This window comes from Mchenga conophoros, linkage group LG9, assembly GCF_057382185.1.
Source record: "Mchenga conophoros isolate Kocher_MC1m ecotype Shallow Benthic linkage group LG9, M_conophoros_male_GT1.1, whole genome shotgun sequence".
In the NCBI taxonomy this organism is placed as follows: domain Eukaryota; kingdom Metazoa; phylum Chordata; class Actinopteri; order Cichliformes; family Cichlidae; genus Mchenga; species Mchenga conophoros.
Window position 1 is genome coordinate 3,878,075 of NC_140534.1, and position 27,388 is coordinate 3,905,462.

The 27,388-nt window shown below is 43.7% G+C and overlaps 1 protein-coding gene across 1 annotated transcript in view; it reads right to left on the reverse strand.

The window, feature by feature from the left end:
• The window catches only part of kcnh2b (potassium voltage-gated channel, subfamily H (eag-related), member 2b), a 245,359-nt gene that overhangs the window by 210,636 nt on the left and 7,335 nt on the right, over positions 1–27,388 (reverse strand). Inside the window, exon 2 of the mRNA XM_085286176.1 lies at positions 8,928–9,158. Coding sequence (XP_085142302.1) covers positions 8,928–9,158 — 231 coding nt within the window. The remainder of the gene's footprint in view (positions 1–8,927; positions 9,159–27,388) is intronic.

Sequence of the window (27,388 nt, forward strand, 5' to 3'; positions counted from 1 at the left end):
TGCCTGGATGTTAAACTGGTAAAGCAGCAACACTGATCATTTTATTAAAGATGAAAGTTTTTAACTCTCAGTGTTTGTTTGACTTTGGGACCTGCAGCCGATGGAGTTTTGGACCCAGATTACTCCGTGAGGCTCCTGACTACCGCAGCTGTAATGCTCCAACAATCCATCAAGCGGTGCGGCTTCGTAGCTACCAAAGTCGTACTAAAACATTTTTGACAGATTTTTGATTTTTACCACATAAAATTGGTTCGAGGTCAGTAAGAACAACCAGAATTCATACATAAAGCACACTGTTGATTTTAAGTGAGCCTTATAGTGCAGAAAATACGGTAGTTTATCCATTCGACTAATGCAAACCTGTGTCTATTTGTGCCTGTTGTTGCTGCGTTGTTGTGACATTCAACACAGGCATTCAACGCCTTAGAGGTAGTACTCTTCTGGAAAAGTCACCTGACCTGTATCTAAGCCTTTTTCTACATACTACATGTGTGCACATGTTCCTATTGTACTTTACTTGGACAGCATGACTGATTAAACTGGGGAGCCACTGGTGACAATTGAGTGTGAGAGTGAGAAGGGAGATCCATCATTGTGAAGGCTCATGCCTAGGCCCGGTACTAGATAAATGTGGTTAGACAAAGTCTGTGTGTGAACAGCACGTGTGTGTGTGTGTGTGTGTATTCTCTGTAAGCATGTACGTGTGGGTCATGGCCTCATTTCATGTAAAACACGTGCTTGCACATCGGTTGCTTGGGTTACTGCTCAACATCAGAGGAGAGGCATTTTTACTTTTCCCCTTTTGCCTTTCAAAAGGAGGGGGAGGGAGGGGGGGGATGAAGGCACAGGGACAAGAGGAGGTGGCATAGTGTTTCCTCTCTGTGTGCATTATGGATGAGGTGTGTCCGCAGTGTTCGATCAGCAGCGTGAAGGAGGCCTCCCCCAGTTAGCTAAGATTCTCTATTTGTGTCATAGTGAGCGTGCATGTGTGTATTAGGGGCGGGTTTTAATAATTGATTCATCGATTAAAATCGATTCTGGCTTGGATAACGTGATATCGATTCATTAAAATCCTGGATCTATTTTTTTATATAAATGTATTTTGCCCAAAATTCCAGAATCTCAGGTGAAACCTCACAAAGCAGGTACACGGCTTCTGCACAAAGACCTAAACACAAAGATCAGAATCAGTGAGATGTGACTTTCTCACCCGACGGCACGAACACGGTCGGGGCTGAAAGCCGACAGCTCGCTGATTCTGATGTTTCGGCGGGTCCGCGCTTTGTGTTCACGCCCTTTTTGTGCTGCTTCTAAAGCTGTTAGTTTTATCTCTCTCCAAACAACATTGACTGAACCAGCAGCAAAAGAAGATCCAAACTACGCTTCACATAAACATCGTCATGGATTCACTCTGACTTTTGCTGTTTTGCTTCCACCAGGATAAAATCACATGTCATGCACAGCTCTCTCTCTCCCTCTCCTTCTCTGTACTTCAAGAACAGTTTCCTGTCTAAAAATCTGTTTTCTGCATTATTCGCTTGCTTGTTACGCACAAGTCTACCGTTATTTCTGCCGTTCAACAGGCTTCTGAACAAATTTAAACTTTTTAAAAGTATACAAAATGCAAAACGCCGTGTCTCTAATAAAACCTTTGTAACATCAGAGGTAACGTTCATATGTTGATTAATGGTTTTCTTTTGTTTTTGATGTACTGCAGAACATTTGTATAAAATCCCAGGCCAGGAAAATCACCTTCATGTTTTTCTGTTTTATCTTCAGCTACTTTGACACAAAGGCCTCTGCTGTGACGCTCACACCTTTGATAAAGTCTGGAAAGTGTCAGCTTCCTTTTTATACATACAAAAATATGTAAATGTACTGATCTGAATTATAATATTTCTGACTGTCTGAGGCAATATTTCCCAGATACAAATCGAATCGAATCGAATCAATTTGAATCGAACTGTGGATCGAATCGATTCAGGACCTTGTGAATAGAATCGATTCTAGAAATCAGTGACGATACCCAGCCCTATGTGTGATTATGGCTGATGCAGGAGACACTACGAGCATACCTGCCCCAAAACAGTCTATACTGTGTGAGCTCTCTCAGTATGAAGGCTGTAGGACTTCTGGAACAATGGGCTTGAATACACTTACTAACAATGCGTTTGCACAATTCTGCGTAGCTCATGAGTACAAATGTTTCCCGCACAAATCTGTGATTTATCAATAATTTCTTATCTCAGTTGGTTTGCATGCAAACTGTTGATCTTTGGACCCACAGCACCCCGATACAGGAAGTCTGTAAAAAGTCCTAATCTCTGATCCTGTGGGTCTTACCCAGCAGGCAGTGCAGCCTGTGGGCAGCCAATGGGGACTCACCCAGGTCTACCTGCCTCTCTCCTTACAAGGCCACATTTGCACAAACACGCCACTCCACATGTGGATATATGAGCAGATACATCATCTTTATTCTTAATAATCTTTATCAAAGGTTTCATGCTTAGACCTTTTACCCTCGAACATTAATGAGAGGTGAGCTGCTCTCAATCACAGCTTCCTCTACAGAACAAATGACATCTTTGCTGCCTTAAAATGAACAGGCTACTACTAATAATAATACACATTATTATTGTTCTTGTTGTTTCTTTTTTTTTATATTTTCAAACTGTAAACAAAAACACCTTAAGCTCTAAAATGCTCAATAAGAAGGTGCAGGCTTTAACCTCCACCCATCCATTTTTTGGGGGGAGGGAACGGGTTGCCGTGGTAGCAGCAGAGAAACCCTGACAACCTTTTCACCAGTCACCTCGTCCAGCTCATCCAGGGAAACCCTGAAGTCTTCCCAGGTTGTCATGGTCCTGAGTCTGTTTTGTATTATTTATCCTTGCTCGTCTCTTGGTTTTGATTCCTAGCTCCTTCGTTCTTCCGCGTTTCTTGTGTTCTAGTTCTTTGGTTCTGTGCTCCTTCTGTTCAGTGTGTAGTCATCCCTGCCCGTGGGTTCCCTCTGTTCTCTGTCAGTATCGTGTCTCTGAGTTCTGTGATTTCCTGTGTTGCTTCTGCTCTAAGTCCCCTCGTACTTCAGGTTTGTTGGTTCTGGTTCCTTGTTTCTTAATTTTCCCAGTTTAGGTTTCCTTTAGTTTCTGCACATGCCATCTCTGTTTCTGTTTGTATCCTCACCTTGTAAATAAAGCTCACTCGCATCAGGTCAGGGCCTGCATTTGGGTCCATTCACTCATGCCGCAGCCGTGACACAGGTCATCGTAGAGATGTAATCTCTCCATCATGTCCCGGTCCAAGTAGGACAACCCCTCACTCAGGTGGTGACGCCTTGTGATGGGGAAGAGCAGCGGCTCTACTTCTAAGAAACACGTCCACCATGCAGAGAAAGCTCATTTGCAGCAGGAACATTGATCGATCAGGTAAATCGACAGCTTCTCTCTTTACCGCGACACGTGCAGCGTCCACATGACTGGGATTCGTCTGTCAGTTTAAACATGTGTTACAGTGTCTCCTATCTCATCTTATTGTACCTTACATGTTCTTATCTATCTTTGAAAATAACTTCTATCATTGTTTGATTATTGCAGTGAGTTTCTCCTCGCAGGCTGACAGATCACATGGTCTGTGTCCTCCACCTTGTAGCCTGTTTGTCTTTTTCAAACTCCTTTTGGACTTGAGCCACCAAGAGTCTGCCAGAGGAAACGACACTCAGCTCGTTATTTATTCTTTTTAAATTGCCGTCATTTCCGTGGAAATACTTTGGAAAGCTGTGCCTCCTCTGCTTTCCCCTTTGGACCTCAGTCACTGCTGTTCACATTTTCACAGTCAGACTTTCTCCTGATCTCTTGCCTTGGAGGTGCAGGCTGCTGGTTCAAGACGATTCTGATTCACTAACATACGGAGCGTGGCAAGAACAGAACAGGCTTCAGGTTTCATAAATGAGATGCAGGTTTGCACAGGCTAAGAACATTTCCACTCAAATATTAGTGAATGAGGCCCAGGCTGCTGCAGGGAAGCTGCTGTGACTGTGAAACTATTTAAACATAAGCTGGAGGAAACACCATACATGGTTAATTACCTGCTTACAATGTACGATAATCTTCAAGACCTGGGCAGAAATCAACTGTGAGTAGAGCAGGACTCATCCCTGCATGAAAAATGATAGTTGCACTTGAATCATACGAAAACCTACTTGTAATATTCGATATGGTGTGAGGCTGTCCACTGTCCCTCTGTGCCAGCGACACCTCGGTGACCTCTCGTTACCTCCAAGTATGATACTTTGTGGATATATGATTAGTCAGTGCTTTGAGCATGGTCATTACGTGAGTCACTTCTTAATTACAGTGCTATTCCATTTTAGTTAATATGATCATTTTTCTTCTGTCTGCAGTAAAAGGGTATACTGAGGATATTGCACTGTGCCAGCAGCGGCCAAAGCTATGCAGGCATTAAAGTCAGAAAAGCTAAATGCTATGTGTTGTTAGCATGGTGGACATATTGTAGCTTTCACTGGGTTCTTTGTGTGCGACTGGTGTAAACAGTGGAAAGAGAGATCTGTGAGGAGCGGAGCTGGCAGAGAGCTCCTCATAAACATCACTACAGAGCACACAGCAGGCTCCACCTCTTCTCTCCTTTCCTTCTCACTTTCACATAACGGTCGCTGTGTCATTGCACAGTGGAAATGGGATGGACTCAAGTGTAGTTTCAAACCCGGAGGCTAGAGGTGCAGTGTAACAAAAAGAGTCTTTCTTCACAATGCTCAGAAGCTAACAGAAATCTCAGACTAGAATTAAGGAACATAAACTAGACGTCTGAGGTGAGAGAAAAACTATGACTATGACTAGATGGCAGGGATAACTGGGTGCAGGGACTGGGCAAAGCTTGCAGGTGGGGGTTGCTTGGAGGAGGAAGGCAGGAGAGGTCCAGGTGGGTGCTGCATGCAATGCAGGGAGGCAGGCAGTAGAGACTGGCAGTTCAAAAAGGTAGGTAGGTGGTAGGTGGGTTTCACATGTAAAGTTGGCAGATAATCTGGCGAAGACCAGTTGAGTGCGCAGGTATGATTGCCATCAGGTGAGGAACAACAAAGACTCCACCCAGCGGGGAGGAGCCGATGCCGTGGAAAACTACCCAGACCATGACACGCTGCTTCTCTCTCTGTCTCATGCTCCCACTTTGTTTCTCCCACCTCTCACCCAATGGTTGTTCTGAGCTTCTCAGAGCTGTGGCGTCTTCCTGTTTCTTAGTCACCACTTTTCCCTTCGGCCTTCTTTTCCTCCACCTAAGCCCCCTCTCTTCTGCTGCTCTGTTGTCCGTCTACAGGTGGAAAACATCCAGCAGATGCTCTGGCCGTAGCCCAGGGAGTTGCTTTCTTTATTACCACGCGCCTCTTTATCACGATCATCAGAAATACATTCGTGTGGTAGGACGGACTTCTCCAAGGGTTTGACATGTTTATCTTCCTCTAATGTGCGTTCAGGTGAGCTCTTTTAATCACACTGCTATTTCATTAAAACAGTTGTAGCATGAAAAAGAACAGATGGCTATTTAATTGTTGTCTCACTCAGTAATAATCGACCACATTTATATTAAATGCCATCTGGAAACAGACCACACGCACCATACTCTCCGTCCCAAACGTTTGTGCTGCTCAAAAGGAAAAAAGGAAAAAATCTGGCACTAAGTTTGTTGCTAAAGACACAAATGAAAACATGGACTAAACAGCAGTCAAACTATTCACACAAACTTAGACAAAAACATGAGCTATCATGTGCCAAATGTTCCCTACACAACACAGAAACAAAGTGAGAAGCTTTGACAGTCGCTCGAGGCTGACTGAAGGAATCGGCTGAAACTGGCCTGCTGTTGGACTGATGATGAGAACTATGATTACAGTTAACTTAATCAAATCAATATGTATTCATTTCCATGGGCTCTACTTCAACCTTAATTCAAGTTAAAATAAAAAATAAATAAGATACAGAGGAAGGACACGGTGCTGGCCTACAGCAGAAAGACGTCTGTGGATGTGCACGCCACTCAAAAGCAGCCAAAGCTGAACCTGAGTCACGCTTGCTGCTATCCTTCTGTCACAAGTCTCCACCCACTCCACCCTGCCTGCACTTGTCTTTATCTCTGTTGTGCACACATCATTGCTTTGGGTGATTGACCCCAAATATTTAAGCTGCACCCCTCCTTGCATCCTCACAGCTACACCTGTCTCCCTCTCATTCACACTCGGATTCTGTTTTGCTGAATTCCATCCGTCCTCTCTCCAGAGCATACCTCCGCCTCTGCAGGCTTCCACCTGCTCTCGCTACAGATCTGCAGACATCATGGTTTACAGAGAATCCTGCCTGGCTTCTTCTGTCAGCACGTCTATCAAAGACGATCTAATGTACTCTGCACTCACACATGTGCTGCACCAACCTGAAAGACTTCTATTGTTATGTACCCAGACTTGCCTCCCCGAAACACTGAGCACAACTCTTCCTTCTTCAACTTCCACCATTTAATCCTCGTCGTTGCCTTCACACGCTTCATCTTCTTGATTTGCAAACTCATTCTACAACCTACTACCTGATGCTGCCTAACTACACCCTGACATCACATTGCAACCTCCTATCTCTTTCAAACTGCACCTTCTGCACAAGATATAATCTAAATGTGTGCACCATCTTCCAGTATCATTTGTCAGCCTGTGTTCCTCCCTCTTCTTCTTCTGTGTTCACCACAGCCATTTCTATAAGACACACACTATCTGTCCTTCTGCATTTGTCTCTTTAACACCATCTTTACCTCATCGTCTAAATGACATCCAACTTGTCGGGCATACACACTGACAGCATTTAACATCACACCTTCAATTTCCAGCTTCAGCCTCACAATCACGTCTCTCTTCACCTCAAGACTGTTCAGATACTCTTCCTCCAACATTACTCGTCTCTCTTCCTATCTGCACCATGGTGGAGTGTTTTGATGCTCTCGAGCTTACTTCCTTTCAGCCTAGTGAAGGACCTTGCACACACATATACCTTCCTTCTCTCCATCAAATCAGATCCTCTCCCTTTACCAGTTTTCCCACTGTCTCCAGACACACCTTCCCCCTTTCCTGTTCCTTTGTCTTCAGCCAACAGTGGCAGCAGAGGCAGATGTTGTTACCTGAGCCCTGACCAATCCTATATGGAGATCTCATTCTGGATAATCTGCACGTCTGATTCATTTTATGGACTTCTGAAAAATTAATCTAAAACGACTCTTCTCTTATTCTGGAATATACACTCAACAAAAATATAAATGCAACACCTTTGTTACTGCTCCCATTCCCCATGGGATGGACGTAGAGACCTAAAATTCATTCCAGATACACAATATAACCATCCCTCCCAAACAGTGGTCACAAATCAGTCCAAATGTGTGGTAGTGGGCACATCTGCCATATTGAGATAATCCATCCCACCTCACAGGTGTGCCACATCAGGATGCTGATCTGACATCATGAGTAGTGCACAGGTGTACCTCAGACTGCCCACAACAAAAGGCCACCCTGGAATGTGCAGTTTTTTGCGCTATTGGGGGTCTGGGGACCCAGAACCGGTCAGTATCTGGTGTGACCACCATTTGCCTCATGCAGTGCAACACATCGTCGCATGGAGTCTATCAGATTGTCAATTGTGGCCTGTGGAATGTTGGTCCACTCCACTTCAATGGCTGTGCGAGGTTGTTGGATATTCGTGGGAACTGGTACACGCTGTCGTATACGCCGGTCAAGCACATCCCGAACATGCTCAATGGGTGACATGTCCGGTGAGTATGCTGGCCATGCAAGAACTGGGACATTCTCAGCTGCCATCTGCCCTGAACAATGTGAACCATGATTCATCCGTGAAGCGCACACCTCTCCAACGTGCCAGACGCCATCGAATGTGAGCATTTGCCCACACAAGTCTGTTACGGCGACGAGCTGGAGTCAGGTCAAGACCCCGATGAGGACGACGGGCATGCAGTTGAGCGTCCCTGAGACGGTTTCTGACAGTTTGTGCAGAAATTGTTTGGTTGTGCAAACCAATTGTTCCAGCAGCTGTCTGGGTGGCTGGTCTCAGACGATCTTGGAGGTGAACCTGCTGGATGTGGAGGTCCTGGGCTGGTGTGGTTACACGAGGTCTGCGGTTGTGAGGCCGGTTGGATGTGCTGCCATATTCTCTGAAACGCCTGTGGAGACGGCTTATGGTTGAGAAATGAACATTCAATGCACGGGCGACAGATCTGGTTGACATTCCTGCTGTCAGCATGCCAATTGCACGCTCCCTCATTGCTTGTGGCATCTGTGGCATTTTGCTGTGAGACAAAACTGCACATTCCAGGGTGGCCTTTTGTTGTGGGCAGTCTGAGGTACACCTGTGCACTACTCATGATGTCAGATCAGCATCCTGATGTGGCACACCTGTGAGGTGGGATGGATTATCTCAATATAGCAGATGTGCCCACTACCACACATTTGGACTGATTTGTGACCACTGTTTGGGAGGGATGGTTATATTGTGTATCTGGAATGAATTTTAGGTCTCTACATCCATCCCATGGGGAATGGGAGCAGTAACAAAGGTGTTGCGTTTATATTTTTGTTGAGTGTAGTACGATAGCAATGAATATACCACATGTTTCTACATATACCTAACAAACATGTATTACTGCTACTGCCATCTCAATTAAAGCAGCTAGCATGCTAACCTCTCTGGCACACCACACCTTCTGTCCCCAACACAAAGTTGACACCAAGCTTTACTCTTCTGCCACTATTAGAAATGATCTGCTTGTATTCCCTTAAATGCAGTTTCATCTCTCTCAGGCCAGAAACAGGTGCACACATGAGCAGAAACAGCTCTGAAATGACGAGCACAGCATCGTTTGGTTTTTCCTACCGTCTTTTCGGTAAAGGTTGATCTCCACCTTCCTCTCCTCCGACCCCAGGAGGGCCTGCGCCATCTGGGCGATAGCCAGTCGCTTGGTGTCAGGTCCATACAGGAAGTTGCACGCGCATGGCTTCTGCATGATCTCAGCCCTGGAGTAGCCACACATGTGGCAGAAGCCATCGTTACAGAAAATGATGGCGCAGTTCTCCACTCTGGCGTTGGCTATGATAAACTTGCGACCTGTGGGTGAAAGGACAAAGGTTTCTGCTCAGTTATTTACTTTTCACTAACACAGCAACACCAACTCAACATATGATCAAATGAATGAATGAAACAGGTAGCTCAGGTTAATCGCATTTATCCTAAATGAAAGCTACGGTGACCATATTTGGATTTCCAAAAAACACTTGGCCCAGAAAAACTTTAATCATGCTGTTTGCTTAAAGAAACTTTTAACATATTTAAATGATGCCTTCTCTGTGCGGTTAATGAATGGTGAAATAAAAAATGTCATATGCAACAGTGCAAAAAGATAACTTAAAGCAGCAGCTCAGGGATGATGTCACACATGCTCTGTAGGAAAACCCGGACAGAACGTGAAAATGGACGCGCCCGAGGAAAAGAGGACGGTTGGTCACCCTATGAACACTCAGGAGGATTCAAATATTTTAAGGTGGAGGCTCGTTCCCGTTCACGTCTTGTTGACGCTCTAGCTAAGCAAGGTTTTTCAGCCAACGGCAGACTTCCCTGGCCCAGGTCGTTTTATCCAAATCTGTATCTTCATTGTAACAACATTCAAAAGCCACCAGAGGCAGCATTTCCACATTTTCTTCAGACTGCTTCTGCCCTGAATGACAAAAACCACTCAGACATTAAGCTAATATTAGCAGCTATTCTGTCCTTGCTTCTGTCAAACCGAATCTCCAAAGAGATTCAGATTTATTCATTTTCAATTCTAATATTAATTGAAACAAAGAAAAACCTTTCAGCCTGCTGCTACCCAACAAACAGCACCACATGTCCTTTTTGGGGCACATGATTTCTGGCACTTCTGCTGCTAAAATAACACTAACATGCAATAGAAATTAAAGTTTGTTTGTAATTAGGTCCAAAACTTGACACGGCAGCTGCAACCCTAACAGCCTCTTCTTCCACAGAGTGTCTCTCCTGTGAACCACTTACTGTAGAAGGAGCTCTTTTGCTCCCTGGCCTCTGCTCAGTGTCAAAATATGATATCAAGAGAGCTTTAAACACACTTTAAACAGACACTCAAACATGTTCCTTTACTCAGGACTCTCACTCACTGTTTCATATGCTGTGAATAAAAAGTGTCTTTAAGGTAAATCTCGAGCGTCTTTGGCTAACACAGGAAAACAACATAAATGAAAGAGTCTGAGTGGGAGTGTGTTTGTGCTGTGTTAGCCTGACAGTCTGCCAGTTTGATAGATGGCTTCCACTAAAGAGCATTAAGCTTCTGAGAATGTTCCTTGTTTCTTTCACTTAGCCCCACTGTGGGAAGAAGGAAAGAGAAAAGAAAGGATGAATATAACAGATGTAAAAAGATCACTGAGGAAGACTTTGGGGAGAAAGAATGAAAACAAATAGGACACAAGCATGAAACAGCTGAAATAATGAATGCAGGTATTTGGAGAAAGATCATGAGAGAGCGGGAGTAGAAGAGAAGTGATCCCAACTGTTGTCTGACTGAAGCAATAACTCTGCATTAATCACGGTGACCACATCACATCATCGTCCCTGATTATTTCACAGTTTGACTTTAAATTCAGTTAAATCCAAGTCTTTATTTATTCTATTTAAATTGTTCCTGGAGAGATCTTCCTAAGTAAGCTGACTTTCTCTTAGGCTCCAAGAAGTCGAACACTAACTGCTGTTTTTAGCAAACAATTTCCCCTTTACGTAGGCTGCAGAGAGTCCTGATGAAACATTTGTGGCTGAAGAGCTGATGCCATTGTCTGTCATAATAAATGTGCAAAATCTTTTGTTTATTTTTAGCTTTCAGCAGCAGGTCACATTTTCTACGTTCCTCTGCAGTCACTCAGCGTCCTGACTGTTCCACCTGAAGACCAGAAACCTGACAGTCAGCAGGTCCTGATGCTGCCCGAGATGAAAATCCAGCACTGATATTACTCGGGAAGATTGTCATGTCAATAAAAACTCAATCAAAATATTTGCCAGTGATCAGGCTATTTTAAACGGGACTAAACTGTTTTATAATTAAGGTGTTCAGAACAGCATTTATTGTAATGTAAAAGTTGAATTATAATCATAATAATCCTGTGAGTCAGCCTGTGTGCTCATCTGAGGTAACTGGAATAAAAACTATTTATTATTTTTAAGTGGAAGCATTTAAGATATAATCCTGTGGACAAACTGAATGTCTAGTTGCAGATGTTGTAAGCTACGGAGATTTTGTTATCAGGAAACACTGCTCATAACATTTACTGAAGAAGAAAGAAACACACGGACTAAAGCCACAGATTGTGAATAAAACACAGAGGTCATAATTGACTAAATGAACATGACATCGTGTTCAGCTGGATTTGAAACTTCCAGATGAGACTGTTCACTGTAAGGTATTTACTGATTTCACACAGACAGCATTTCAAAAAGTGGAGACCTGAGATTGAGACTTCTTAAAGAGTTTCTCTGTGACCATTATCTTCTACAAAAATAACAGTCACTCGAGAGATCTCCAAACACATTTAAAAGCCATTAGAAAGGCAGCATTTCAAGCTAGACATGCCCGTTATAATGAGGAAAAAGGCCTTTAAGGGACAGAGAGCTATTTTTCAGGGGGAGGCTGCAGATGGGAGGTGTGCATCAGAGGACTTTTTATGAGAGCTTTGGATAAAGGAGAGTCGAGAAGGATTCGCTTCTTTGGGTGGCATAAATCATTTAAATTAAGGTAGCAAGATTTTTGCTGCCTGGCAGATTCTTATTTGTGGATCTGAAAAAGAAACAAACCAGTTTGACTTTTTTTGGTCATTTTTATTGTAGAGCTTCCTCATGAATGATAAATCTTCCCCAAGGACTTCAGGCTATGATAAGGGAAGAACACCGTATCGCTGCAGTGACAGACGTAACTCTTGTGATTAGTTTTTGGTCAGTGACTCACACGTCGGCCCACACTGTACCTAGAACTGGCCCAACTCCTAGGAAACTGCTTTTAATGCTACAAAATGTAATTTTGTACATAAATGATGACAGTTTGTTTTGTTTTAGTGTAGAATGTGGACACAGAGCCACGTCTTTAATAATCACCACGTGAAAAAAGAGGCTGGGCAATAACCACAAAGCACAAAAGTAAAAACTGAGAAAGACTAAACTTTGAGGCTCTAAATCTATGACAGGGAAGACTAATGACGAGCAACATCCACCAGCTCCAGCCAAACGTCTTCACCTCGCTTACTGATTGTTGCCTTGTCAGGAAATGTTTGAGAGCCAAAGCTGGCTTTTCTGTCAGCCCAGGGAGCAACTTTCTGAGCTGTCTCAGTCAGTATTCACAGCCGGGCTCATCTGCGACTCAGCGCCAATATTTTGGGAGAAGGTAATGTGTCATACATTGTCCCTATGATGAATGAATGAATGAAATTAAACCCACGTCGGTGCACTGGGTCAATTTTTCTTTCTAAGTGTTCTTCATTAAACTTGATTATGAAAAAGTCCCAGGAGGAGAAGATGGTAGACGGTCATTATTCCCTGTAAATTACGTCTACGGAGAGGTTCACAGAGGGGAGTATAGTAATTCCCTCTCAAATAGTGATTTATAAGTCATTTTATCATCACTGGCAAGACATGCATCTGCCACACCCGACATTTCTGCACATCACATTCCAATCCAGCTCTGCCCATCGATATCACGCCTCCTGTATCGGGCTCGAGTTCGTGGAATTAGTTTGCAGACTCATGAGTCATTGTTATTGGAAAATGTGTCCCTGTTTCAATTGTCGAGCTGTAACTTGCTTATGGGGATATGATTATTTTTGATTGAGTGCACATTTCAGTGTCTATGGGTGTTGTGTTTACTTTTCTGCACTGTGCAAACATATAAAAGTCCAGAAAGGAAAACAAACTACACTTGAAGGAATATTCAATTCAATTTTAATTTTACAATATGTCAAATAACAAAACAGTCGCCTCAATGTGCTTTGTATTGTAAGGTAGACCCTACAATACAGAGAGAAAGCCAACAAGCACTTTGGCGACAGTGAGAAGGAAAAACTTCCTTTGAACAGGAAGAAACCTCCGGCTGAACCAGGCTCCGGGAGGGGCGGGGCCAACAATTCATTCAAACAGCAAGTCAAACACACAAAACAACAAAAGGATATTTTTGCCCACTAAATCGGAGAACTTTGTGACACAGAGCTCTCACACAACATCCACAAGGGTTTTTTTTAAAGATAGTTAAAAATAAACAGTTTCTGTGCTGCAACACCTCCAATAAAGACGAGTAAACGCTCAATGATACGTCTTTATGTTACACTGATGGTCGAGCCTTTGTGGCAGTTGAACCCAAATAAGTGGCAGCAGATTTTTCAAACCTCCGTCAGTCACGTCACAGTACAAGAATCAATACAATACAAATTTATCTGTATCCGGTTGTTCAGTCTGACGTCACTAGCCGTGTCTGGACCTAAACTCCGCTGCAGGTTGTAACGTTGGGTTGTGTTGTGTGGTTGAGAAGAGGCGGCAAAACACCTAGCAGGCTAGGCGGAAGAATACACACCCATGCTGGTATTGGGAATTCCACAGTGTGTTCTTTAATATACCTTCTCTTCATCAACCATATAAGCCCGGTTGAACGGCTGCAGCTTAGCAAACATAGCGCACAGTGTTCGTACAACCCATAACGTTGCAAACAAAGGTGTCTGGAGGGGTAAAACATAAAATCCGTCCCTCCTCATGCACTAGCGTGCAAGCACATGTCCACACCATCACAGAGAGAGAGAGCAGAGCAGTGGCACAAACTGATGACACCATCAACCCTCGACTTGGGTGTCTTAAAGGGACACCACACCATAGTGGCTGTTACAAGGTCCATATATCAAACGATCACTATGGCATTACTGAGAGTTTAAAAACTGTCTAAAGTCTTTCATCTTTAATAAAATGATCAGCGTTCTGCTCTACCAGGTGTAACAATTGAGTTTAACATCCAGGCATCCATGAAAACGGAAGTTATGACATTTAACGGTGTTAGAAGTTAGCAGGGAGTTAGCTCGCTAGCTTCTATCTAAATACAACATAGCATGTCCTGACTGCGGGGTTTTGGAAACAAATTCAAACGTACAGCTCTGCTATCACTTCCAACATAAATGAAGACAGAAAACTAAACAGCAGTGACGTTTGTAGGGTTACTGAAGTTGGGCTAGCTGGTATATAATGATGTGCTACGTGATCGCTAGCGACACAGCTATGTTAGCATAATATAAACAAGCTAACTTTTTTTCCACTGGATAAAAGTTAACGTGAGTGTTCTCGGTGGTCAGGAACAAATGTAATCGCATGGCAGGATGCTGTAAAAGGACCAAACTTCAGCCAGGAGAACAACTGAGATAATCCATCCACAATACGAGGTTAGTCATTCATATACTGCTGCATGGGCTGGGCTGTAGTTACATCCTAAGGTTTTAAAAACTGAGCTTAAATAAATGATTAGCGGTAATAAAAGCCGAGGGAGGTCAACAGTGATCACTGACTGTTTTAGGAGCTTTTTGAGTTCAAATAGAAGAAAATACATAACATTAAACATGTTAACAACACAAAAGCCATATTAAACGCAGACTACTTTAGACCCGGAAGTAGGATTCGTCACGTCATCACTTAACAACTGGATAGCACATTTAAAAACCATTAAACTAGCAGGTGGAAGACAATAATTAACCAGGCATGCAAGATAAGATAAGATAAGATAAGATAAGATAAGATAAGATAACTCAGGAGTTAAAACAATACAAAACATTATCCAAAGGCAGACAAAGAGGTGTAACATGGGGGGACATTCACATGATAGATACACTTAGGTAGCCGAGAAGGCCAAATCAAAGAAGTTTTCAATGGAGATTTGAAAGTCTGAACTGAATCAGACACACCAATGGGAGATTGTTCCAGAGGTTGGGTGCTACTGAAGCGAGGTTGCACTAAGAGCAATTGACCTGATGATCTCAGTGCTCTCCTAGGAATATACAGGCTGAGGAGATCATTAAGGTAGCTGCGCTGTATTATTTATAATTTTAAAAGTGAAGAGTACCTCTGTTTCCTAGCATGACGTGACCATCAGTGAATGTTGGGCTCCTGAATGGAAACGTCTGCTTTAAGCGCACCGTTATCACAGCCTCTCCCCCATCGCTTCACTAAAGAGACACATCATCAATCAAAGCTGTCCATCTTGAATCCGACAGGCTGTTCTCGCAGCAGACACCAGCGGTGGACAGACCTGTTCAGGTATTCATGGAAACACTGAAAATCAGTTGTGTAGATGCACTTGAGACCTGTCTCCATGAATTAGTGGCAGCAGCTGCCCTCAGGGGCTCATAAAGTTTGATGGGTTTGTCTGGCTGCAATAAGCACTAAGCAATGCAAAGGCAGAGCTGAGTGTGTGTACTGTATTTGTGTACTTTCTGCACGTCTTTTCCAGACCGCTGAGTAAATGGTTTTCAGTCTGTGGCCGAAAGAACCGAGAAGATGTTATTTTTTTCCAGGCTGTTTAAGGTAAAGCGTTTTGAGCAGGGGTGGAAAAATGTAATTATTCTTTAAATATAAGACACGCAGCCACATGAAGAGGACGTTTGGTGCAATTGTGATGCAGATGTACTGTATCTGCTAAATGACAATACCTCAACCAAAGGAAACCAGGCTGAGAGAGGGATTCAAACAGAAGCACCAGAAAGAATGTCGCAGGCTGCTACTGTGTCTTCAGACATTGTCTAGTGGAAAAGAAAAGAAGACGGACAGCAGAAGAGTCAGCAGGTAGAGCATAAAAACTCGGGTGACTCATGGTTTAAGCTGCTCGGTGTTTAGGACACAGCTGGACATGAAAGAAAGCCGGCATTATTCTAGCAGGGAAGAGGTGAGGAGCTGTATTATTACACTGCAGGCGTTCACAGAGGAAAGTGCAGGAGATGGCAGTATTTGGAAGCAGAGGGCAACGTGCACAAATTAAACAAGGGTGATGGTGGGCAGCTGTACACAGCGTAACATTTCTTCTCATTCTGCTTACTGCACACTTCTCTCAAAGGTGCTTCATACTGTCCCCAGCGACCTGATGCCGTCTGTGGTTGTATTTGTGACTGTGACAAGCAGAACTGAACTAGTGTGAAAATGGAAAAATGTGCACAAATGTACGAAAATCCAACATGTTTAATATTAAGTGACGGATACGAAACATTATTTAATAACCTGCAGTAATAAGTGTCTAACACTACCTGCTGACACTGACAGGATTATGTAGAACTGAACAGGTGGAACTGCACATACATGTATGGTTGTTAGGTTTGCACTACTACTAGCAACTTACTAAAATTCTACTTTAAAAGAATGTCACAGTTATTTGAATGTTTTTCTCCAGTTACCAGATGACTGAGAAAGTATAGCTGAAGGTGTTCTGCACAGAGGGAGGAGGGCAGGGAGCACTACAGATGTGATGTTTGCTTTGAGAGGATTGATCTGGAGGAGAAGGTCAGAAGCAGTCGTCTGTGTCTTTGTGGATCTGGAGCGTATAATAGTCCCAAGAGGGCGACTGTGGTACTGCATGAGAAGTATTTGAGGGTGGTGCAGGCTGCACAGCGTATGGTGATGTCCATGCGTTATAGACAGCAGAAGTTTAAAGTGTTAAAAACAAATATGTATTATCTTTAACACTTCATGAGCAACAGCAGGGGTGTCAAACATTCTGGTCCGAGGGCCAGAATCGGCCCAGCAAAGACTCTGGTCCGGTCCTGTGGGTGTCTGGGATCTGTGAACGAGGGCACACACTTTCATCTTTTAACTGTATTTTCATAAAGTTTACAACTTGTCCTACTGATGAAGATCTCCCCCATCAAAGTAATAGATAAACAATTAAATGACAGTTTCTGTTTTTTCCACTATTAACAAGAGAAAGTTCTTTTTTCCCTCATTTTTAAGAATGTGCTCGCTGTAAAATTTAAGATGAATTATTTAACAAAACCTTTCTTACAGTCATTGGACAGTCAGAGTATTTTCTGTAATAGGCCCAAAGAGTCGTGACAGTGCTCCTTTATTAAACAGAGCAGCGTTTCTTTACCTTGCGATTGCACTCCTTTGTCTTATATTGAGATATCACAGGGATGAAATCCACAGACAGTAAGGGGATTTTTACTGTATGTGGCCACCGATGCAAAGTGACTCTTTGTGATTTTCTACGTATGTTTAAAGAAGTGTTGGGAAAAAGGTGAACGTGGGAAAGTTGCACAGTTGTTATGGCAACTGTCACTCAGGCAAACAAAGATTGAAGGGAGACCACAACCCTCATTCGAAATGATGAGCGTAGCTTAAAATGAAGCCAGTGACGAGGTGCCTCAGCTCGACCCCGTATCGTTTAAAAAAATGTGGTCCCTTCAGCACTCAGTCACAGCCAGCTCTCATTATAAATAGTTTTGATGATGGACAAAACCCTGAGCGGTGCAGTATGCATACAATATGCAGCAGCCTACTTCCTGGCGACTGTGTCCTGTTTCATTTTATAATAAAATGTAAATGCATGTGTCCATACAACACAATGTATATAAATAATACATCTTTATCACATTAGTTTATGAATCAGTGACATTTGTATTCCAACATGGCATCAGGATAGCAGTAAATATAAAGTCAACTCTCCATAATGTCCGTCGGAGGTATTAAAGGTAATCAAAAGCTCCCCAGCTGACTCTGACTGCTTCTTCCTTTCTCCCCATAATTTCCCTCTAATGAGCTTTTGAAGCCAGTGAGGAGAGAGCTGATGCAGAAGCTGATTAAAGGCAAGTTTTTCAGGAGGAAAACACGAGTTCCTATTCCCACTGACACACACTATGCCACACATGCACGCAAACACACACACATATATGTATGATTTCAGCTGCACATACAGACCTGCTGACACAGACTGAATAATTCACCAGGACCAGACCTTGAGGGCCCCTGAATCTGCCCGTGTGTGTGTGTGTGTGTGTGTGTGTGTGTGTGTGTGTGCTATCTATTTGTTTGTGAGTGATTGAGCATGTATCTGTGAGTGTGCGTATGTGCTAGGAATCTCCCTGAATACTAGGCAGACAGTGTGTTAGAAGTAGAAGTCAACACACCAGCTCGTTGCCTGCTAGCTACAGAGGGAGCGAGATAAGGAAAGAGGGAGTGAGATAAGGAAAGAGGGAGCGAGATTAGGAAAGAGGGAGCGAGATAAGGAAAGAGGGAGCGAGATTAGGGGACAGAGAAATGTGAACGGGGAAAACCGGGGAGAAAAAAGATCAAGAAAAACAAGGAAGGGGGGAGAAAAAGAGGACGAAGCAGATGTATGCTGACAAAAATCGTTCAGACGGGCTGCAGCGATTTTTATGCTTCTACCCATTCCTAACTGTGCAATTGCCATGGAAACGAGAAATATGACACATGCTAAATTGTCAAACACGGAGCGCTGACACAATAAATTCAGACTAAATGTAGGACCCCTCATATTCCACAGTACCTCTTTGCATCCCACAGGCTGTAAGTTTGTATTATACCAGACTGAGACCCTTTGCTCTGTCTGTTATGAAGGTTACTGTTACATCATATTCATGACTGAGACTCGCGGCAGACTTCATGAGATTAGTCGTGTTTCCCGTCTCTCGCTACATGCACGATACCATCGGGACAGAAAGCACTACGCAGCGAGTTCTGGAAAAACAGCGTAAGCAGACATCTGACATGTGCGTTATGGCACCACATGGCTTCCACTTGGCTACAGTTAGTGTTGCCATGGTTACAGTTTTACACAACTGAGCAGCTGAAAAACAAATCTCACGTTAGTGTCTCAGGATGTGAAGCTGCACCCCAGGGGCGGCGTCAGTGTTTGAAACACGACTGTACGTGCAATAAAACGTCATGCGCTACGCTCGCGAGCGAGCAAAAGTGGCGCCCTAAACGATCGAGTCCTTTCAGAAGCAATCTTTGCACTGATTGAATGAACATTCAAACAAAACAGAAACCCTCCAGATTTTGACTTTGTAATCCATGTTTTTCATCTTTAGTTATCCTTCTTAGGCCACACTCATCTTATTTTTCTCTTTCTTAAGCTGACAGTTCAGTTGTTTTTGTCCTTGCAGATCTAAGCAGAGTATTATTTGTTGTAGTAATTCTTCCTGTTCAGACAAGCCACTAAAGAAATGTTTCTACTGTGTTTCTGGTGTAAGTGATGGAAGAAATGCACACGTCAGGTCCTGTTTAAAAATCTCCACCAAAAAACCTTAATGGACAAAAACGTTTTACTCCATCCATTTGTTCTATTTGTCCACAGCCAGCTCTTCCAGCTCTTCCAGCTCTTCCAGCTCTTCCTGCTCTTCCTGCTCTTCCTGCTCTTCCAGCTCTTCCTGCTCTTCCTGCTCTTCCAGCTCTTCCAGCTCTTCCAGCTCTTCCTGCTCTTCCTGCTCTTCCTGCTCTTCCAGCTCTTCCTGCTCTTCCAGCTCTTCCAGCTCTTCCAGCTCTTCCTGCTCTTCCAGCTCTTCCTGCTCTTCCTGCTCTTCCAGCTCTTCCTGCTCTTCCTGCTCTTCCAGCTCTTCCTGCTCTTCCTGCTCTTCCTGCTCTTCCTGCTCTTCCAGCTCTTCCAGCTCTTCCAGCTCTTCCTGCTCTTCCTGCTCTTCCTGCTCTTCCAGCTCTTCCTGCTCTTCCAGCTCTTCCTGCTCTTCCTGCTCTTCCAGCTCTTCCTGCTCTTCTGTTGGGAAACAACAGTATTCCCAAACCAAATGAGAGATATAATCTCTACAGCACATCCTGAATCTGCCCCGGTGTCTCCTCTCAGTCTGATATGTCTGAGAATCCACACCACAGAGACGTGAGGAGGCATTCAAGTCAGCTGCCCAACACAAGTCTTTAGTTTGATGTAGACGAGTAGCAGCTCTACTCTGAGCCCTTCCTAAGTGACTGAGCTCTCTATCCTGGGGGCAGGCTAACCCTGTAACCCAGACATCATCTGAAGAAGCTGGCATTCACAGTCTTATGTGGTCACTACCAACAGCTCTTGTAGGGACGCAGATCAGCAGGTAACTCGACAGCTTCCCTTTCACACTCAGTGTTAACTATGACAGACTGATAGGGTATCTGCAACACTCCTGACCCCGTACCAATTAATCTGTCAATTCCACACTCCCTCCGTCACTCATAAACACCTCATTTACAAACTCCCGTGGATACTCCACCCTTTCTGACACAGAAGCAGACTTGGAGATGTTGTGTTTTATTCCCAGTGTTGCAGATACAGCAGAGTAGGCTGGATGGTGCTGTTTGATGACACCAACAGAATCAGATCATCTGCAAAAGATGAAGTGAGATCTTGAGAATACCGAATCTGACAGCCCAGGTGGGTGGAGTCCCCCCACCCCCCAAGAAATGCTGTCAGGTCCACAAAACACACGCAGACTCTCACAGCTTTGAGTTCCCCTGACAGGGTAAGTAGGCGGTCCGATGCTCCGTGGACAGGACAGAAACTACTGAGCAGCTCTGTGTTCAGCTTCTGCTGAGAAATAAATCTGACTCTCAAACATTCTTTCAAGTTTCTAAACAAAGACAGAAAGTTACAGATGAGCTGCTCCCATTGGTCCATTTGGTTTTGTGCCACTATACGGCCCCACCGACAACTCTGACTCACTGCCTCCACGTACAGCAGGATGCATGTTGGACACGTTTCTGTCAAAGACATGTCAACCTAACATTACCCAAACATATGTAACAGTATGAGCACTACCTAAATGTTACTATCCTGAATGTGGCTCTTCAGTGTGGCTGAGACATTCTAACATTAGAAGCAGCTCATGTGACCGACTGCTGAGGTCAGAGCTCCGGTTTTCCACAGAAAGACGATTGTCTTGTTTTCTGCATCAGAATAGTTTTTGCTGGCGCCGTTGGTCTGAATTATAGAGAGCTTCAGAGAAATGATGAGTAGGTATAACAGTCACTGAGTCATACGCTATGAATTGTAAGGGGGTGTTTCTACCACAGTACTAGTATTTTCTTAGCAGCTTAGCAGCTGTTAGTGATAAAGCAGATGCGTCATCTTTAAAAGTCTAAAGCCACAAACAAAAAAGATTTCTAATATCGCTTTAAAAGATGTTCACCACTAGGGACCAAAGGGAGTTATATTAGGAGCGTTCCCACCCAGAGTCGACCTTTCAACTTCTTTGTTAGAAAACAGCAGATGGAGAATTAGATTCAGAGCAGTGATGGAGGTCAAACATTTCCAGCATGTAAACCGATCCAGCCCCCGGCTGTCAGCTCACAGGTGGGACATGTTTCTGCCTGAGTCGGTAACCAGCTGATTGGTCAGTCAGTCAGCTGCACTTGCAGTCAGCTCCCACAGTGCCAGAAAAATAATGACATATATCCCTCAACTGGCACAGCACAGCACAATGAGCTATTCCAAGATTTACTTGGATTTTTGTCTCATTACAGATGCCGGCCTGACACTGTCAGCAGCACACAAGCACACACGGTTGGAGAAATGCTGATGTCATCAGTGTGAGACAGCTGACAGGAGGATGTGGGGGGATCCTGTCATGTTTTGACGGCTAAAGCATTTGTGTCCGTCCACATAAGGTTGCATTTTTGGAACAGTTTCTAAACAGCATCCATAAATAATACATTTCCAGGAATGACTTTTTATTTATTTACTGAACAGAAAAGTGTTGACAAGACTAGCAGTTAGCACACTGTGTCAGCTCCTCGTGTGGGGAGAGACACGGCACCACACACTCTGGAGACCCAGCAGAGCAGACATGCCAAGCACAGCCTCTCATTTATTTAAAGACATGTTGCACATGCATATTAGATATTAGTAATATGAGTTGACTCTGGACCATAGGCAGTAGTTTCCCTGAGCTCAGTACGCTGTATGTCAGGGAAACAAAGAGGCAGACAACAACTAACAAGACATGTTCATCCTCATAAAGCTTCAGTGCACTTAGTGAGCACCAGCAGTTCACATGTGAACAGTTCAGCCAGCGATTCCTCTTTGGTGACGATGCAGTAAGTGAAACTGATGTTTCTTCTCTTCTTAATATGGTGTAAACTTTAACCCACTTCACATCATTTCAAATCTCATTAATAGTAATTATGGCTATTTAAATAAACAGTAATTATTCTTAATGTGAGCAGTCTATTAGAGTCTTAAACTTCTCGGGCTGAAAAAGTACCAGAAACTTATGGCGTTATTTTTGTGCCGCTATTCTGAGCGCACGTAAAAGAAAATGCAGGTGCAAGTGTTGCATTTTGAGGAGAAATTTATTTGGAGCGAAGAAAAGCTCAATTTGAGTGAGCAAAATTCATCGCTGCGTGCAAAAAATGTATTTCAGTGTTTGCTATTATCCACACACACACACACAATAGCAGCCCCGCTCGCTCGGTTTTTGCAATTTTTTTTACGTCCCCTCAGAATAGCGGCATAAAAATAACGCTAAAGGAAACTGAAGTTCCTTAAATAGCCACATATTCACTTTATTCTTCACTTGAGCCACTCTGGTGTCCACTTTAGAATCACATGATGCATGTCGTTGAACTATGGGAAGCTGTGGGAGCTCCCACACCTTCTTACCTGTGTAGGAGCAGAGAACATGGGATCGCTGCACATTGATCAGCAGGTTCAGTTAGTGACAGTGCTAACCACTGAGCTGCACAACTGCTCATACTGCAAAGCTGCATTTAAAACTGCAGGTTATGAGCATTTCAGTGTGACGAAGCAAAGGAGACAGCAGGGGTTTTGCACATGCTCGGGTCGCAGCTTTCACTTTCATTCATCATATTTGTATTTTTAATCCACCACTAAATGTTTAAATGCTTACTGTAGCACCTCACATCTAACTTTAACAGCAGCAGAAGTAGTCCGGTGCACATTCGAGATGAATGCATTTCTAAGGTCATCTGACCGAAATCTCCAATCTCCTGCTGAGCATTCTCGGTCATGCAGCGTGGAACTTTTCAGAGTTCCAGTCCCCAACAGTCGTTAGGAGTGATAATCCCATAATCACTGCCATCCTTAATGGGCTGTTTCGCTCTGAAGTGTCTCAGGCTACAGTGTGTACCGCGTCTCCCTGTGCCTTAATGAAGTTATGCAGATTTATGCAAATGAGGTCTAATCCCCGGGACACTGGGGACTCCGGGGTCCTTAAGTCGGTTAGCTGGCCTTTTCTGTGCCACCACTCTTGAGGTGGCACAGTGAATGAGAGAGGAAGTCCAAATGAGCGAGTGAAGACAAAGCAAGAGTAGATGAGAGGTGTGTGATGAAGTTTCGGAGGAACCCGTAGGAGGGCGACTTGATGAATGGGAGGGTGAGAGAGAAAGGGCAACTGCCGGGAGATAAAGCAGTGACAGAGTGAGGCACAGGCTGAGAAGGAGAGCAAAGCACTGGGATCTACCAAGAACACGGACAGGCGGCTGGGCTATGCAGTGATATTTTTGGATTTAGAAAGATAGGAGGTGCACTCCCTCAGAGCTGTTCTCCAGAAAAATCTGAAACATGTGTTGATAACAACATCTGAGGATGAATTCCTCCTGAATAAGAAATGTGTCTGTAGTGCTTCTTGTTTCTATAAATGAGCAGTTCTTGTAAATCAATATTCCCTGACCTCCTTTCTAAGGCTCCTCTGCATTTCATATCAAAGGCTTGAGATCTGCAGACTCACACCTGCTGAGATTTTTGCAGCATTATAAGAAGCAGCTGTGCTCTGTGACCAAACCTGCAATCGACTGAAATGCATAACTCCATATCTCACATGATGCTTTCTAGCATGCTGACCAAAGCTACAAAGTTGCATTATTCCCTCCAAAGGCAAACATGGGTGGCACAGTAAAGTCAAAATACATTATTCCAGCAAACTAGTTCAAGGCAGATATGACTGAATCCTGCAGTCGGGAACTTTGTTTATGCTGTTTTTAAACAAGCGGCCGATTCATCAGCGTTGATCACTGTGAGGGGCAAAATATGGGCAATGTGGTAATGTGTGTTTTTTATCATTTTAAAGATACATGTTAGTAGTGTCCATTTACTGTTAGCTCGACATGTTATTGTCTCCTCAAACATACTTTGGATACATTTTGTTTTCCTATTTTTATTGTGTTTTGTGTGCTTTTGCACTTTTTTCTGTTTGGAGGTGTTTGAACGGACAAATAACAAACAAAATCATAATTTCAGAGGTAACAAGGCAGTACATGCAGGCTAAACTGCAGAGTTTGCAAAATTGTGGTGCATTTTACAGTAATAGCCCATTTTGAATTAGCAATGATGAGGTACAACTGTCATTATCTCAAATAGATTTTCATAACAAATACTCTACAGTAAGGATAAGGAAGCTTTAATTCCAGTTGTTTCCTGCTTTTTAAAGCTAACAGAGGGAATCGCAGCTCAGATCTACTTTGAAATGTCGATTTAGTTTTCAGTTCAGCCTGTGTCACAGACTTCTGATGCAGTTGTAACTGAACGATGACAGAATGGCATCCATTCAGTCTTTACGTGTCTAAACTATCAGCCCACAATGAAGTGTGTCCACGGTGAAAAACTCCTGAGTGGGATCGTTTCTTCTTTATTCATCTTTGCTTCTGTCTCACATCAAGGTGAGGGATAAACCTCCTGATTACCTGACTGGCTGCTGTTGATGCACTCAGGCTTGTCTCCTGTTTTCATCTCGGCATTAGGAAAAAAGCACAGTAGGGAAGCATCGTTTGATGCATTAGTCTTCGGGGCACTACTTTTTCGTTTTTAATGAAAGGCTCTACCAATTAAAAGCCGATGATGTGGAAGGAGGTGGAATCCTCCCAGACCCTCGTGGCACGAGAATGAGTGCGTGCGTGCGTGTGTGTGTGTGTGTGTGTGTGTGTGTGTGTGTGTGTGTGTGTGTGTATGTTTCAGCTTTTCATAAGTTCATTTCTTCACAGGGGGCCCAGCATGCTTACAGCTTTATTGACTGGTAAGCTGATTATGATGAAACTACAACACAACTCAAGCCATTAAAGCAGAAAAACACAAACGCATAACACTGCAGCATTTGACCTCACGCACAACTGCAAAATCTGGTCCTTAGCAGGCCTCAAAATCAAACACAACCTCGGGGAACAACAAAATGAGTTACCAAAAATGAGGCCGAAAGGCAGAAATATGGTGTGAAAAACTAAGTTCACCTTTTCTCACTTCAGGAAAAGAGAAATTAACAGCTGAAAGCGAGATGTTGCTAAGCAAATGCATTTGATTCACTGATCATCGTGAGTGTGAGCTCCTCTAAAAGGCTGCTGCTGTGGTGCATTCAGGTGACTTAATGCCAAGCAGGGAAACATCAGCACTGATCTTAGAGAAGCAGCTGCTGCTACTCATCAATCTGGGAAGGGTTATAAGCCCATTTCCAAACAATTTAAAGTCCATCATTCCACAGTATGAACGGCTATTCAAGTGGAAAATATTCAAAATAGTTTCCAATCTTCCCAAAAGTGGACGTCTTAGCAAACGTATCTCAAGGTCAGACCGAGTGTTGCTCAGAGACACTGTGAAAAAAACTACCCAAGAGCAACATCCCAAACCTGTTGGCCTTGATCACTTTTGGAACAACGTCCTTTGGACACATTAGTCCAAAGTGGGGCTGATTGGCCATGAAGTACAGTTCCAAGGGGGGGCACCCTGCAGTGATTGGGCTGAACATGAACTGTTCTTCATACCAAAGTAAGGCCGTCTGTGTGACAGTCATGACTTGGCCCAAACACCAGGATAATGATCCCGAGCATATCAACAAATCTCATAAAGCCATATTTTAGGTTTAATGTTTAAACAGGAGTGTTAATACAACTGTTTCATTGCTGCATTATAATAAAACCGAGTGTGTTGAGTTTGTTGCAGAAGAACGAGGCGATAAAGGTGAATCTTTGCTAACTTTGAATTTGTTACAAATGTGTTTTTGAGCTGAGATGGATCGAATTCCAGGAAGCAGCTGAAGCAGTGAGTGTAACAAACTCCTCTCCATCCTTAACAGCAGCAGAGTAAGTTTAAATGTACCATACCTTACTATTCTAAAAACGTGACTGTGGTGTCAGGTAGCTGCCACCACCAAAACAACGTGCGAGCGTGGGCGGCATAATCTGAGTGAAGCTGCTCATTATAAAACCCAAAAGGAAGATAGACAAATAATTGTTTCAACCTCATTTCAACAAGGAGACGCACAAGCTGGAGAGAATGGCTACACACCCTCAGCACCCCCAGCAGGTACCATGTTGCTTCGCTGAATACGTGCCCACATAATGCCAGAAGGCAGTTAGGCGTGGCTGCACGTTGGGCATCTGTGGAGAGAGGAGAAGGGTGGAGGGAGATGGAGGGAGTGCTGGTTGTCAGCTGAGACGAGGAGCAGCAAGGAGGAAGGAGCAAGTTGGAGAGGAGAGTGTTTACAAGCTCCAGGAGTTTACAAGTACATGAGTGTGCGTGTGTGTGTGTGTGTGTGTGTGTGTGTGTGTGTGTGTGTGTGTGTGTGAACGAGAGACAAAGAGAGTGTGAGTGAGAGACGAGTGATTTCACAGCAGCAAAGTGCGATCTCGAGGCTCTGACTCACTCCTGCCTCCAGCAGCAGAGTTGCTGTGTTTACACCCTCAGAATGAAACAGATGGAGCAGAAGAATAAGGTGAACCACAGAGGAGACCCTGCTCTTTCTCTTTGTTTTGGACTGTTTAAGTATTGCCAATATTGACGTCTTTTTGTAGGTCATTTTTAATATTGTTGAATTTTCTAATATCATTTTCTAAACTGTGCATCTGTAGGGAAACAGGCTACATTTGTTCTGCATCGCTGTCACAGCCATCCAAGAAGAAAGCAGATGGAGCGCTCACATGTCCGATCACAGCCTGATCCATGTATTCGAGCCGTATGTTGTTGTGGGTGTATGTAACATTTCTGTCTTCCTGCCCTGGAGCATCAGACTCAAGTGTAACCTTGAGTGGAAACCATCAAAGCCCAGAGAAACATGGAGCTCAAGGACGCTCAGGTGGCTGACCTTCTGTCACCGGCTGACAAGCAAAAAGAGACTCAACAGGCAAACTAAATTCTGTTTACACTTTATTCTATTAATGCATGTTGTTTGTGTGTCAAATCAGTTCCTTAAAAGTCAAAGGTTGCTGTAAATCTGACTAAAGAATCTGACTTTGCAAATTTAAGAAAATGAGGAAGCTACCGCAGCCTGTTGTCTGTGTGTGAATCTGACGTAAGCAGCAATTTAGGATTCGACAAAATGTGGCAACACGGA